This window comes from Austrofundulus limnaeus, unplaced genomic scaffold (genome assembly GCF_001266775.1).
Source record: "Austrofundulus limnaeus strain Quisiro unplaced genomic scaffold, Austrofundulus_limnaeus-1.0 Scaffold117, whole genome shotgun sequence".
NCBI lineage: Eukaryota > Metazoa > Chordata > Actinopteri > Cyprinodontiformes > Rivulidae > Austrofundulus > Austrofundulus limnaeus.
In genome coordinates this window covers 1,576,850-1,592,744 of record NW_013952519.1, presented here as the reverse complement: position 1 = coordinate 1,592,744, position 15,895 = coordinate 1,576,850, and the positions used below count along the sequence as shown (strand labels likewise).

General features: G+C 39.0%; 1 protein-coding gene across 2 annotated transcripts in view; it reads left to right on the top strand.

Annotated features, from left to right (window-relative positions):
• The window catches only part of LOC106521892 (phospholipid-transporting ATPase ID), a 51,665-nt gene that overhangs the window by 24,654 nt on the left and 11,116 nt on the right, over positions 1–15,895 (top strand). The window contains exons 6-18 of one of the 2 annotated variants that reach the window (XM_014014651.1): positions 1,556–1,654; positions 3,135–3,196; positions 6,757–6,829; positions 7,321–7,391; positions 7,548–7,630; positions 8,677–8,835; positions 8,921–9,009; positions 9,126–9,319; positions 9,415–9,623; positions 9,710–9,753; positions 12,864–13,041; positions 13,155–13,343; positions 13,503–13,618. In XM_014014651.1, coding sequence (XP_013870105.1) covers positions 1,556–1,654; positions 3,135–3,196; positions 6,757–6,829; positions 7,321–7,391; positions 7,548–7,630; positions 8,677–8,835; positions 8,921–9,009; positions 9,126–9,319; positions 9,415–9,623; positions 9,710–9,753; positions 12,864–13,041; positions 13,155–13,343; positions 13,503–13,618 — 1,566 coding nt within the window. The remainder of the gene's footprint in view (positions 1–1,555; positions 1,655–3,134; positions 3,197–6,756; positions 6,830–7,320; positions 7,392–7,547; positions 7,631–8,676; positions 8,836–8,920; positions 9,010–9,125; positions 9,320–9,414; positions 9,624–9,709; positions 9,754–12,863; positions 13,042–13,154; positions 13,344–13,502; positions 13,619–15,895) is intronic. The other variant, XM_014014652.1, reaches the window with a different exon arrangement.

The window sequence follows — 15,895 nt, the reverse complement described above, 5'->3', positions numbered from 1 at the left end:
TCTCCAATGCTAATGCCAGATTATCAATGCTAGTCGCTAGCCTCTCCAATGCTAACACCAGTTTATCAATGCTAGTCGCTAGCCTCTCCAATGCTAACACCAGCTTATCCATGCTAGTCTCTAGCCTCTCCAATGCTAATGCCAGATTATCCATGCTAGTCTCTAAATTCAACGCTAACGCCAGATTATCCATGCTAGTCGCTAGCCTCTCCAATGCTAATGCTAGATTCTCCAATGCTAATGCTAGATTATCCATGCTAGTCACTAGCCTCTCCAATGCTAACGCCAGCTTATCCATGCTAGTCACTAGCCTCTCCAATGGTAACACCAGCTTATCCATGCTAGTCTCTAGATTCAATGCTAATGCCAGATTATCCATGCTAGTCTTTAGCCTCTCTGATGCTAACACAAATGAACAATCTCCTTCTCATTTGCCAGCGCCGGCCTCTCAGTTTACCAGTGCCGGCCTATCATTAATCAGATCAATACCTGGTTTAGGAATATATATTGCCTCCTGCTACAAGGATGTAGGAACCTCTGGTTGCACAATAGTCTAAATTTTGGCCCTCATGCTGCACCATACTGATCATGGTGGGTTTAAAAACAATCAGAACTAACATTCAACCAAAAAATAAATTAAAAACTCACCCATAATTCCTTTTGATTAATTAAATCCCAAATAAAGTGTCATTTTTGTTGGAAAGGAGTCTGATAAACAGTTCAACAACACTTTGCCTGTCTTTAGGATATCCTCGCTGATCAGGGCTGCCAGATTTATAAAGATCATAATAATAATTATTTTAGGACTTGTATTGTTTAAAAAAGCCAAATACACTATAGTCCATCAGACTGTTCAGAATACAACCCTATAGACTACCAAACGGATGTGGATTAAAGGGGTCCAGACCACATCTGATGGTGGTCTGAGGGAAAATAGTGCGCACTGACACAGTTTTGTCCTCTGTGTTGCACCATTGATGCACCCAAATATCTAAAAACCGTTTTAAACCTCAAGGATTGTGATGATAATCACTTAAACAACATCTATTTGCAGAGAGTTTAAATAGTTTTTCACTCATCTTGTACATTTTTTTTTAACTTCAGCAGATCTTATCAGATGTATCGTTGAATAAAAGTTATTTTCAAATTAGGCTCCTCGTGCAAGAAACCCAACCGTCTCAAACAGGACCTCTCACACGGTGGCTGAGCTAAGCAAACAGGAAAAGGAAGCCTGAAGTTCACAGAAAATTGAGGAAGTGTTAGATCCAGTACAGGAAATTGTCTCACCGAGCTCAAAGCCGTGATGACCGCAGAGGTCGTTGAGACGGGCTGATCTGCTGATACAAGAACCGAACCAAAGAATGACGAGTTCACAGTTTTAGATTCACACCACGCCGAACCACTTCCTGAACCAACACAACAATAATAAATCAAATAACATTAACTGCTTTTATTGTCTTTTCTCTAGCACAGGATCGTAGATTTCTTAGTTTGGTGAAATGTGGATTTTTCATCCCGTCTTCGTGCGTAATTTAACGTGTTTTGTGTCGTTCAGGTGATTCCTCAGATCTCCTCCCTGTCCTGGTTCACCACCGTCGTGCCGCTCATCTTCGTGCTGACCGTCACGGCGGCCAAGGATGCCACTGACGACCTCGTAAGATGAAATTAGTTTTACTTTTTCATTTCAAACAGTGAGAAACCCACGTCTCTTCTACGGCTTAACGATCCTTGAAGGAACGCTTGTCGCTCATCAGATCTTACATTAGGAAACAATGGTGGTTTTGGACTAAACTAATAATTTTTTTCCATGTAAACTGATTTTGACATTAAACAAATTAATTTTTGTCGTTTGCGTCAGGGCCGCCTGAGTTTGACTCAGCTTCTCATCACTTTTTACTATGAGTAAATACTTTCCCACTCATCTGGTGAATCAGTCAGTTTATTCAGACGAATGATTAACTTCTGGAGTCTGCCCTGTCCAAGATGGCTGCCGCAGCCAACTGACTGTACCGAAAACCAAACATCTGAGCTTTGTAAACAACCATTTCTGTTTTACAAATAAAAGTTTTTCGCTTCACAAAGAAAACTTTCACATTTTACTTTCACAATGTAAAAACATTATTTTGAAGAACATTTTGCGGTAAAAAAGCAGAGAATTTTCTTTTCACGTCTCGTTTTGACCATAATCACCATTAACTCTGTGGGAAAAAAACAGATCTCTTCTCAGCAACTCTTCATGCTTTATTGCAAATTGTGTCCAATTAAAACACTTTAAAAATGCTGATTACCATTTTATCAACCACAATAATGTCTTTGTTTAGATTACTTTAAAAGTTTTTTTAAAAGAAAAAGAGAATTAGTCGTGGGAGTTGTTTTTCTTTTTTCTCTGCAGCCACATTGATTGAACTGATAGTTTTAGTTCTCCTTTACGTCTTGAGTTTGGTCATTTGGGAGTTTTGTCTGATGAAGAAATAAGTTCCCTCCTCTAAGGTCAACATTTAAAACTCAACTGACCCAAACGTGAGGTCAGGACGTTAGCTTTTCACTAAAGCTGAGTTCTATTTAATTCACATGATTAGGAAAGAACAAAATGTTTCTTTAACAAGATGAAAGAAAACTTAGATTTTGTTTTTAGAAATGTGAGGACCGTTTAAAAGCAAAACCGTTAGGAGGAAATAAATGATGTAACAGGATGAGGTTATGCTCAAGGAGGAGAGATAAGAATAGTTTTTTTTAGTTTAACATGAAGAGTCCTCGTCAGCTGCTCCGTTAGAGAAGAGTGAGTTTGTTCTTCAGATAAACACTCAGGATTCTCCACACTCATCATGCAGAACACGACGAAACGAAACCGACGCTGGAGTTGAGAAAAGTTTTACATCCGACTGAGCTGCAGGAATTTCTCTCAGCCTCTTGGGGGAAATGAGTTCAAGTTTCTCAACAGAGTTTATGAAACGTTTCCTTTTTTTTTCCAACATAGATTTTTAACTTTTATTATATCCGGCAGGTTTAAATGAAGAACCAACTAGTTTGTTACTTTGTGAGAGATGCAGTTTTTATTAAATTCTATAGAATATAACATTTCTCGTAACGTCTCCTGATTCTGTCTTCTTCTTCTTCTTTTTTTTTTTGTTTAGAATCGCCACAGGAGCGACAAACGAGTAAACAATCGAAAGGTTCAAGTTCTTATTGACAGAAAGTAAGTTGATTGTTCTTCATATAAAATGCTTAACATCTGTTTGTCCTCCTGGACGTCTCCGTCCTTCAGCTCAGGCCTTTATGGGAAGCAGCTGTGGGGGAGGAGACGTCCACTTCCTGTTGATAAAAAGTCGGCTCTGCCTAAAAATAAAATATAAACAAGCGCTCGATTTGTCTTTTTCAACACCCAGAAGTTATTATCCTCAGGCTAGCTTTTTTATTTGTGATTCTCTTTTTGTCTGCTTTAACTATTATACTTTGTTCAGCTTTGAAAATGTTTTAGCTAGTAGTGAGAGCTGAAATTTGGTGAGAAACAGATTTAAAATGGCAGCCACAAAGTCTGTCAAAGTTTCTCCACGTCATCACTATGTTAAAGTACCGGTGACATCAGCTTTTTGTAATGAACTTGAATGTAATTTTGGAAGGATAACATTGATAACTTATTATAGAAAAGATTTCACACATCTGAGATGAACAGTTGTTGAGATGTTTGCATGTGAAGTAACAGGAAGTGATGTCAAAGGGGAATATCTGCATGTAAACAGAGCGTTCCTAAAATGGCTACCAACACAGACTGTAGAGAAGAATCCGATGTTTCTGTAGATTATTTTAATCACTATCAGAGAGATGGAAAAGAGACATAGTTCAAATAACAACGTTTCAATAAACAAAAACCAGGGATTTATTTTCTCAGAGAGGTCCCCTTTGATGTCACTTCCTGTTTCACTTTAGCTGAGCCGAGTTCAAAAGAAAATATGCCAATAACAGGTAAACAAACATACATAACAGGTAAAATCATGTGTATGCCAAGTTTCTTAAATATAAGTATATTTTCTTTCACTGTTTTTATTTCATACAGCAGGTAAAATAAGTATTGAACACGTCACCATTTTTCTCTGTAAATTTATTACTAGAGGTGCTAATGACATGAAATTTTCACCAGATGTCGGTAACAACCCAAGTGATCCATACATACAAAGAAATCAAACKWWAAWMMRCKYYAAWMYAGTTATTTGTAATAATGTGGAATGGCACAGGGAAAAAGTATTGAACACATGAAGAAAGGGAGGTGTAAAAAGGCATGGAAAGCCAAGACACCAGCTGAACTCTCTCAGTAATTAGAAAGCAAGCCTGCCCCTTGTCAGTGCAAGTTAATATCAGCTGGTTCAGTCCCAAATGATGGCCAGGTATCACACAAGAACCATCTGATGATGGGTAAAAGTAAAGAGCTCTCAAGACCTTCACAACCTTATTGTTGCAAAGCATAATGATGGCATCGGTTACAGAAGAATGTCTAAACTTCTGAAGGTTCCAGTGAGCACTGTTGGGGCCATAATTCAGAAGTGGAAAGAACATTATTTCACCATAAACCGACCACGACCAGGTGCTCCTCACAAGATTTCTGACAGAGGAGTGAAAAGAATTATCAGAAGAGTTGTCCAAGAGCCAAGGACCACTTGTGGAGAGCTTCAGAAAGACCTGGAATTAGCAGGTACGATTGTTTCAAAGAAAACAATAAGTAATGCACTGAACCACCATGGCCTGTATGCACGCTCACCACGCAAGACTCCACTGCTGAAGAAACAGCATGTTGAAGCTCCTTTAAAGTTTGCTGCACAACATTTAGACAAGCCTGTGTAATACTGGGAGAATATAGTCTGGTCAGATGAGACCAACATTGAACTGTTTGGATGCCAGAATACACATCATGTTTGGAGGTCAAATGGCACTGCACATCAGCCCAAAAACACCATACCAACAGTGAAGTTTGGAGGTGGGAACATCATGGTGTGGGGCTGTTTTTCAGCATATGGTACTGGCAAACTTCAAATAATTGAAGGAAGGATGAGTGGAAAAATGTACAGAGACATTCTTGATAAAAATCTGCTTCCATCTACCAGGATGATGAAGATGAAACGTGGCTGGACATTTCAGCAAGACAATGAGCCCAAACACAAAGCCAAGGAAACTCTCAGTTGGTTTCAGAGAAAGAAACTAAAGCTGCTGGAATGGCCCAGCCAATCACCTGACCTGAATCCAACAGAAAATCTATGGAAAGAACTAAAGATCAGAGTTCATAGAAGAGGTCCACGAAACCTTCAAGATTTGAAGACTGTTTGTGTGGAAGAATGGGCCAAAATCACACCTGAGCAATGCATGCCACTAGTTTCTCCATACAGGAGGCGTCTTGAAGCTGTCATTGACAACAAAGGCTTTTGTACAAAGTATTAGATAAATTTCAGTAAGTGTGTTCAATACTTTTTCCCCGTGCCATTCCACATTATTACAAATAACTTCATTTCTGGACATTTATGGTTTGATTTCRTTGTATGTATGGATCACTTGGGTTGTTACCGACATCTGGTGAAAATTTCATGTCATTAGCACCTCTAGTATATTTACTGAGAAAAATGGTGACGTGTTCAATACTTATTTTACCCGCTGTAGATATGCATGTCTCTTCAAACACTGGCCACTAGATGTTGCCCACTTTTTACACACAGTTGTTGCTTTATTTTACTTCAGTGATTCAGAAAAGTTATTTTCATCACACTGATAGGTTCCCTCTACACCAGACAATTCAGCAGCTTTACAGATATTTACTTGTTTATTTATTTATTTATTTATTTGCCCTAACTGCTTATCTGTGAATACCACATGCAATTCCCACATCACTTTGTAATTATTTGGGGGTGGCCAATCAGGCACCAAGCGTGGCATTTGCCACCCCGGCCACCCCTCTTTCTCTGCCCCTGCACCTACCTGGACTTTGGCCTTTCTCAGCTGTGACTCTTGTTGTTCTGGATTCTCTGTATTCCATTCAAGCAGCATCCAGAAAAAAAACACTTGATAATATAAAAAGCAGTTAGGATTATATCAAAATATAAAACCTGAAACACTGCACATAATAAACATAGGATAATAAATGCATCAAATAAAAACGAAGTGCAGTTCTCAATAAAGGACACCAGGAGGTGTTACACTTCAGATAATGAGGGATGGCAAAACTTCCTGAGGATATGAGCTCTTTAAGAATCGGAGGATTCAAACACGAGAGTTTTAAAAATAGGCTCAAAGGTCATTTTCAGGATGAGATTGGTGTTTGGCTATTTTTAGTCCAGATTTAGGAAGGATACTGGAAAAACTTCCCATTTGTCCACAATTTCAGTACAAACAGATGATTTATAAAATAAAAAGAAAACATCCTGTTGGGTTGTTCCTTCTTTCTATTTCTGTTTAATCAAACAAGAATAAATGAAGTTTTTAAAACTTTTACAGGTAAAAGATAAGATTAAAATAAACTACAGAATCAAACCAGTGACTCATGTTTGATTTTATAAACTTTAAAATCCAGCCAGCTGTTTTTTTTTCTCAGACACAGAGAGAGATAAAACAGGAAACTGACAGTGAAGGAAAGCAGCCTGTGTTTGGATGTCAGAAATTATTTATGGTCCCTCGGTTGGTTTCTTTCATGAGACTCTTTATAGAAACAGGAAATCGTTACAGTAAATTGACACGAGGCTGCAGAAACAAACTCACGGTTCTGCTTTGTGTTTTCAGGCTGCGCAGCGAGAAATGGATGGACGTCCAGGTCGGAGACATCATCAAGCTGGAAAACAACCAGTTTGTCACCGTGAGTAAAAACAACACAGTTTAACAGCTTCTTATTTTAGTTTCATCCTTTTGATAAGTTGTTATTTTTCTACAACTTCTTAATGGTCAGTAAGGATTTTTGTTTTGGATACTTTGTAATGATAGAAATAAAGTATTTTAACTCATTTGCTTTTAAACTCGTTTTAACTAAAGTCTCTTAAAGACCTGGAAAATTAGATAAAATATTTTATTTTGTACAATTTTCTAATTTTTTCCTTTTACAAAAAGAAAACGACTAAATATCTGCCAACAAACTATCTTCCATTGAAATGTTGGATACTGCCTGATAATAATGTTGGTTTTTATTTTAAAATCTTGTGCTTTTCTGTTTGTATTTTAATGACTTTGCTGGTAAAAAGCTCCTTCACTTGGTCGACTTTTTCTTAAACTTGGAAAAATAAACCCTCAGAACAGCGGAACATTAAATTGTACCGTTTGTCTTAGCTGTAATAAATGGATTTGTGATTTCAGGCTGACCTCTTGCTGCTCTCCAGCAGCGAACCACTCAACCTTGTGTATATCGAAACAGCAGAACTGGACGGGTTAGTGGATGTTTTATATTTAAAACTGAACTTTTTCACTCCGATAGTTGTTCATGTGACCCATCTTATGCTTTTCATGTGTTCTCATGCACCTCTTCTTTACTGTTTTGTTGGACCACATGTCCTTGGTTTGTTTCGTCCACTCGTCTTCCTCAGTGAGACGAACCTGAAGGTGAGACAGGCCCTGACAGTGACAGGAGACCTGGGAGATGACGTTGAAAAACTGGCAGACTTTGACGGTAAGTTTAGCCAATAAATCCATCACAGATGGGCCTTAGTTCCAGGAAAACACTCCTTTATGCTGCATTTATTTATTTACAGTACAAAATGTTCCAATTCTGCAAACCACTCAGTTTGTCCAACTTCAGTCTTTTGTTTCCAAATCATCCCCCGTAACCATGGGTGTGCCCCATGGCTCTGTTCTCGGGCCTCTGCACTTCATCATTTATCTCCTTCCTATCAGTTACATTTCACAAATACAACATTCACTTTCATTGTTACACAGATGAAACCCAGTTCTACCTTTCCAGTAAACCCAGTGTTTTCCTCCCACCCTCCTCCCTTACCAACTGCCTCAATGAACTCAAATTCTGCTTTTTTCAACTTGATAAAACAAAATTCATACTCATTAGTACAAAACTACATTATCCAAGGCTGACAGTTCTCCCATTTTAGTTGACAAGACTCTCGTTTCCCCTCCTCTCAAATGAAGAGTCTAGATGTCATCCTTTACGGTACTCTATCATCCAGACCACCACCAGGTCTGCATAGTTCTACCTTTACAGCATCAATCGTCTCCGCCCCTCTTTCCCCTTATACTGCCGATAAACTGGTCCACAGTCTTGTTGTTACTTCCAAAATCAACTGCAATTCTCTTCCTTTTGGTGTTTCTCAAAAAGTCCCTTCATAATCTTGAGTTGGTTCAGAACTCATCAGACCCCCTCCTACAGCCACATCACCCCTGTTCTTCACAAGCTTCACTGCTTCTTATTGTAATTCTTATTCTTATTATTCTTATTTTTCTTATGCTTCTTATTCTTCTAATTCTTATTCTCATTATTCTTATTAATTTTCTTATTCTTATTTTTCTTATTCTAATTCTTTTATTAATCCTATTCTTATTCTTCTTATTATTTTTCTTATTGTTTTTATTCTTATTATTAATTTTTGTATTCATTTTCTTATTATTCTTATATTCTTCTTATTATTATTCTTCTTAAAAATCATTTAGAAAATATCTGCTGTATTTCTGCGTAACATCAATCATGTTGTGTTTTCTGTCAAGGTGAGGTGCGCTGTGAGGCCCCCAACAACCGCCTCGACCGTTTCGCGGGAACACTGACCTTCGCCGGACAGAAATATGCTTTGGACAACGAGAAAATCCTGCTGCGAGGCTGCACCCTGAGGAACACCGAGTGGTGCTTTGGGCTGGTGCTGTTCGCAGGTCAGAGAAATGTTTCAGCGTCAAAATCATAGCAGCAGAAACCGCTCTCATCGTCGCTTTTTTATTGTTTTGGTTTTCGTTGAAGGTCAGGAAACAAAACTGATGCAGAACTGTGGGAAGAGCACATTCAAGAGAACCAGTGTAGACCGACTGATGAACGTTTTAGTCCTCTGTGTGAGTGCTTATTTTATTTTACTAAGTCTTCAAATAATCTGGACCAAAAAAACAGTTTTCAACCAATCACCTTGACACTGATTTGTAAATATTTTGTTTTGGTGCTCTTCCTGCAGATCTTTGGTTTTCTCGTCTGCATGTGCACGGTTCTGGCGATAGGAAACTACATCTGGGAGATAAACAAAGGCTCCAACTTCACCGTCTTCCTGCCGAGGGAGGATGGAAACACTGCTGGTTTCTCTTCTTTCCTCACCTTCTGGTCCTACGTCATCATCCTCAACACTGTGGTGCCCATTTCTCTTTATGTTAGGTAACATCTAAAGCTCATGTTGGCTTTTTAAAATCCATTTAAAGTCAAGATTTAGAGAAAAAAAAAGAAAGAAAAACATCTGGATGATTTGTCAGCGTGGAGATTATTCGCCTGGGGAACAGCTTCTACATCGACTGGGACAGGAAGATGTACCATTCTCACAGCGACACGCCCGCCGAGGCTCGGACCACCACGCTGAACGAGGAGCTGGGCCAGATCAAATACATCTTTAGTGACAAAACAGGAACTTTGACCCAGAACATCATGATCTTCAACAAGTGCTCCATCAACGGCAGATCTTACGGTAAAATCTAAAAAGTCCTTTTATAGAGTTTAGCTTTTCTTCCATTCAATAAATATTTCATGTTTGTTTATTGATTGTCATTACAGGAGACGTGTACGACTACACAGGACAGAGACTTGAAATCTCTGAGGTGAGTTGATGGAAAAACTTCACATAAAATAAAATGTCTGTAGGACTTTTAGCTCATATAATACTTCAAGAGATATTGGTGATTAAATCTCTGGAAACAGATGTTAATCTAGTCGACCTAACGGGGTTGTATCTGTTTGACGTTTTATCAGAAGTTTCAGATAAAACAATAAAAGTGATATGAAGTTTGAGTTGAGTTCTGATATAAGTCCGGACCACAGAGAAAGGTTTAACAATTAATTATTTGTGAACACAGGCTTAACGTCAATCTGTTTAGGAAACGATCCGGACAGTCAGTTCTGGACACAGAAACAGGTTTGGTGGCAGGACAGGACTGGAAAATGATTAAAACATTACCGTATTTTTCGGACTATAAGCCGTGACTTTTTTCCTGAACTTTGAACCATGCGGCTTATAGACCGGTGCGGCTTATACGTGGATTTTTTTCTTCAGCCACCAGGGGGCTCTTATGCTCCATTTGCTTCAACCACTTGCTTCAAAAAAAGAAGAAGGACGTCCAAAACCGAAGACTCCTCCGATGCGGCCGACAAATACGTCCTTCCTTTGGCCCAAATCAAAGGACAGGTCTGATGGATCCTTCTCGGCCCAGCATATCCCATAATGCATTGCGGCCCGACCGGAGATTTGTTTAAGCTAGTAATGGCGGACGAAGCGAGAGAAAATAATACATTTTAAATAAAAATATGGTGATACTTTTTGTCCGGTCTTCCAAAGACCCGGCCCGCCGAGACCGGGGAGTCTGGGTTCTCCGGAGGACCCGGCCTGTCGTTTTGGACACAGCCTTATAGTCCGAAAAATACGGTAATCAAAACCACTGACCTGTTCTTCGTTGGTTGAGTCCGGGAAGAAACAGGCGGTGTTGGTTTGGTTCCGGAAGGAGGTGATGACGTCACCGTTGGTTTGTGTGTTCGGCTGGGATCCGAAGCACTGAGACAGAGTCGTTGGGCAGACAGGGGTCATACACAATAATATGAGGGATAATTCTGAGTTTGGAGGGGAAGACAAGACTCTCAGTTCCATGAGGCAGGCGTGGGTCGTGATCCAGGAAGTCCGAAGGAGTGTTCAGGGGAGAGATGAGAGACGTGAGCCAACAAAACATAACAAGGGTCATTAAAGTGGGAGCAGATGGCTGGACAAAACCAAGGGGACCAGAGGACATGAATGGGGTCAAAAACACAAGGCAGGAGACAAGAACACTGGAGAATCATAGGCAAGGCTGATGATAATCTGGCACTGAGTAGAGGTGAGTGGCTGGCTTAAATAGTAGGAGACACAGGTGATATGAATGAGCTGATTGCATGAGTCTGTGACGGGAGGGACAGAGAACATGAGCAGACAGGAGCAGACTGGATAAAATGGCAGAATCATAACAAAAACCAGTGAATCCAGCTGCAGAGCCAGTCTGAATAAATTTGCTGAATTTTATTAAAGAAGCTGAAACTGAGTTAATAAAGATAAAATGACTTAAAATTTGCTAAAAGAAAAAAAAACATGAACTAAAAGACAAAACTAACAACCTGTGTTACCTGAAAGATAAAAGTAGCAAAACAGCTGTAAAAGCTAAAAATAGCAAAAGGATAGCTAAAACCCCAAAGTAACAGAACAGAATCTAAAAACTAAAAGTAGTAAAAGTATACCTAATTGATGTGAGTAACAAAACACTAGCTAAAGGTATCAAAAAACTAGATAGAAGCTAAAAGTAGCAAAAGGCTAGTAAAACAACTTGAATACCAAAAGGCTAACTAGATGCTAAAGTAGCAATATGCTAGTAAAACATCTAAAGTATCGAAAGGCTAACTAGATACTAAATGAAGCAAAAACACTGGATAGAAACTGATAGAATCAAAAGGCTGCTAAATGATAACAGTACCAAAAGACTAAATAGATGCTAAAGTACCAAAAGGCTAACTAGATGCTAAAGTACCAAAAGGCTAACTAGATGTTAAAGTACCAAAAGGCTAGTAAAACAACTTAAGTATCAAAAAGCTAACTACATGCTAAATGAAACAAAATGCTAGATAGAAACTGATAAAAACGAAAGGCTGCTAAAAGTATCAAAAGGTTAGAAAAACAACTTTAGTATCAAAAAGCTAACTAGATGCTGAAGTAGCAATAGGCTAGTAAAACATCTTAAGTATCAAAAGGTTAACTATAGATGCTAAATGAAGCAAAATGCTGTATAGAAACTGATAGAATCGACACTAAACGCTAAAAGTATCAAAAAGCTAACTAGATCCTAAAGTACCAAAAGGCTAGTAACACAACTTAAGTGTCAAAAAGCGAACTAGATGCTAAATGAAGCAAAATGCTGGATAGAAACTGATAGAATTGAAAGGCTGCTAAAAGCTAAAAGTATCAAAAAGCTAACTAGATGCTAAAGTACCAAAAGGCTAACTAGATGCTAAAGTACCAAAAGGCTAGTAAAACAACTTAAGTATCAAAAAGCGAACTAGATGCTAAATGAAACAAAATGCTAGATAGAAACTGATAAAAACGAAAGGCTGCTAAAAGTATCAAAAGGTTAGAAATACAACTTAAGTATCAAACAGCTAACTAGATGCTAAAGTAGCAATAGGCTAGTAAAACATCTAAAGAATCAAATGGCTAACTAGATGCTAAATGAAGCAAAATGCTAGACAGAAACTGATAAAGTCAAAAGGCTGGCTACAAGCTAAACGTATCAAAAGGCTCAATGCAAAAGTAGCAAAAGTACTAAAAGCATCATAAGAAGATACAAATAAATATGCTGAATTAGAAAACTGAAGAGATCTCAATGAATTTCTGAGGTTAATGTTTGAAAAAAAAGTGCAATATTCTGAAAAGCAAAAGTCCCAAAAACCAGAAGTCAGAGCAGCCGTCTCCTGAATGAGCCGAGTCTTTTGATATACAAATGGCTAAAATAGCACAAAGTATTCAGAAATAGTTTGATTGCAACAGATGCACAAGAAGAAAAACCACATTGTTGTAGATGTGTGGGAACACTGCTCTACAACGATGTGGCGAGCACATTTTTGTTGTAACTTTAGAGATTTATTAAACAATCTTCTAACCTTTTAACCTGCAGTCCATCTCCTCTGCCTCACCCTGCAGCAGAAAGACTCGGTGGACTTCTCTTTCAACCCACTGGCTGACCCCCGGTTTGTGTTCTACGACCACTCCCTGGTGGAGGCGGTGAAGCTGGAGAACCCAGAGGTCCACGCCTTCTTCAGGCTGCTGGCGCTCTGCCACACCGTCATGGCCGGGGAGAAGAAAGAAGGTGATGATCAAGGTTTTTTTTCTTTTTTTTTTTTTTTTCAGTAAACAAAAAACACAATTCCCCTGCCACAAAGCTGTAACTCCTGTCCTTATTTTAATGATAAATGACCAGTTTTTCTCCTTCAGGTGAGCTTTACTACCAGGCCCAGTCACCAGATGAGGGAGCTCTGGTGACAGCAGCCAGAAACTTCGGGTTCGTCTTCCGCTCGCGAACACCGGACAGCATTTCCATCGTGGAGATGGGGAAGCAGCGCAGCTACGAACTCCTGGCAATCCTGGATTTTAACAACGTTCGCAAGAGGATGTCTGTCATCGGTAAAAAAAAAAACAAATCTCAGTTTAGATTACACAGATGGTTCTGATTTAGTGTTGGCTCTTCATCAGAACCGTCCTGTTCACTGTGTTTGATATCTGGATGCTTGTGTTGGAAATGAAACCCAGATGTCTGATCACGCTTGTGTTTTGTGGCAACAGTTCGGAATCCGGAGGGGAAACTGTCTCTGTACTGTAAAGGTGCCGACACCATCGTCTACGAGAGGCTTCACCAGTCCTGCAGCAAACTGATGGACGTCACGACAGAGCACCTAAACGTCAGTCACATTTGGATCGGTTTAATTCTGACACAAAGACGGGAAACTCTTTAAGCTTAAGAATGCTAGCTTTAAAGGGATCCCTGATTAGTTGTAACATTAGACTTTATTTGATAAACATGTATTTTAACTGTTAAATAAAGACTGTAAAAATACTGTAGGCTGTTTAGTTTTTATAATTAAAAAAATACATTTTAACATGGACTGAACCATTTTATTTACACACAAAGCATTCTGGGTAAATGATGATGTGGATAGGTCCTCGGTGCGAGGCTGCTAGCGAGCTATATCCACCCTGAAGGTTAATCTTGGACAATATCTGATGATCGACTCTTTTAAATGAAACCAGAGAGCGTTGACAGAGAGGAGAAGGTAGAAATGACTCAGCCTGGAACTGAAAATATGGATGGAGGACAACAGAGCTGCTTCATGGAAGAAGAACCTCAGCTTAGCCTGTTAGCCTTTGTGCTAGCGCTGACGCTATATTTCCTTATCTGTATTAGCTCAGCGCTAGCGCGACAAACAAGCTAAACTGAGGTCCTCCATCCATATTTTCAGTTGCAGGCTGAGTCATTTTTGTGTTCCCCTCTCTGTCATGTGGATGGAGGACCTCAGTGACGAGAGGAGAATGTGTAGCGCTGAGCTAATCCATATATATGGTGATGGCGTCGGGGCTAATGCTAAAGCTAACAGGCTAATCTGAGGTTCTTCTTCCATGAAGCAGCTCTGTTGTCCTCCGTCCATATTTTCAGTTCCAGGCTGAGTCATTTCTACCTTCTCCTCTCTGTCAATGCTCTCTGGTTTCATTTAAAAGAGTCAATCATCAGATATTATATATATATTGTCCAAGATTAACCTTCAGGGTGGATATAGCTCGCTAGCAGCCTCGCACCGAGGACCTATCCACGTCATCATTTACCCAGAATGCTTTGCGTGTAAATAAAATGGCCCTGTCCGTGTAAAATATTTTTAAACTTTTAGTTTGAAAATTATGAAAAACTAAACATCCTACAGTATTTTTACAGTCTTTATTTTACAGTTAAAAATAGGTTTATTAAATAAAGTCTAATGTTATAACTAATCATGGATCCCTTTAAGGATGCTTATCCTCCACTAAGACAAAGGCTCTATTCACACTGTAGGCAAATGTCACAAAAATCCTATTTTTCCCCTCTATGCATCCCATATCAATTTTTTTTCAACCAACCTAGGCCTTTTCAGCATGTGGTACTAAATCAGGTTTTTCAAAGTGACCTCAGTCGGTCTTGTCGCATTTTATCTGACATTTACATCAGTGAGGTGGAGACGAGCAGATCAATACAAGTATTTAGAGTATTGATACCATCTTGTGCAGTTTAAACCTTGTAGCTCCACATGTCTTCAGAACAGAGGTCCAGTTGTTTCGATTTTTCTTTTCCATGTCCTGGATGACTGAGAATCCACAGAAACATATGACAGTAACGTCGGTCGCGGACCGTATCCATACTAAAATTACTGGATCGACACGTAATTTTTAGCACGTTGCTCCTGTTACAAAAATAAAATGCTGCTCCGGAGCAGCCGGCTCAAAGGTAAACACTGAACTAAACAAGCATGATGTCAGATAATTATTTAATCGGCTCCAATTGCGCAACTTCGGAGTCGACATGCTAACATGTAGCATCCATGGGCTAGTTCTGCAAACAGCGAGTTTAACGTGACGTCGTGTCTTTTTCTGTGCATGCTGGTCGCATCAGGACTGTGGAGAGTTCACACCGGAGTCTGATGGAGGTCGCATTTAAAATATAATGTGAACGTCTACGCAAAAAAAATCTGAAGTGAGCATCAAGACCTGCAGTGAACGTAGCCTAAGATGATCTTATGCTGAGAAATTACAAAGTTATGGACATTTAAATTAACACTAATTATGTGTAATCTCATGTATCTCTTGGTGATTAGAGTATGTGATGTGAATGACTCTCATCTACGACCATACTGAATTTTAGCTTAATATCTTGTCAAATCAGCTAATTTATGGCTTTTTGAGTGTTTGTCAAGGTTGCTTAACTGTGGCAGCCATCTTGAATTGGTTTGACTTCTGATCCAGTATTTATTTTCTGAGTTTCATGAGTTATTTTGCTCATACGATGATAATAATCATGCTGCATGTTGTGTATTTTTGACTTAAACAGAAAATAACAGACTTCTTTTTAAACTAAATTGTATGGAGGTAAATTTGTGTTTTTATTATTCAATCAAACAAAAAGCATCTTCAATCACAATAAAATAATTTCAATC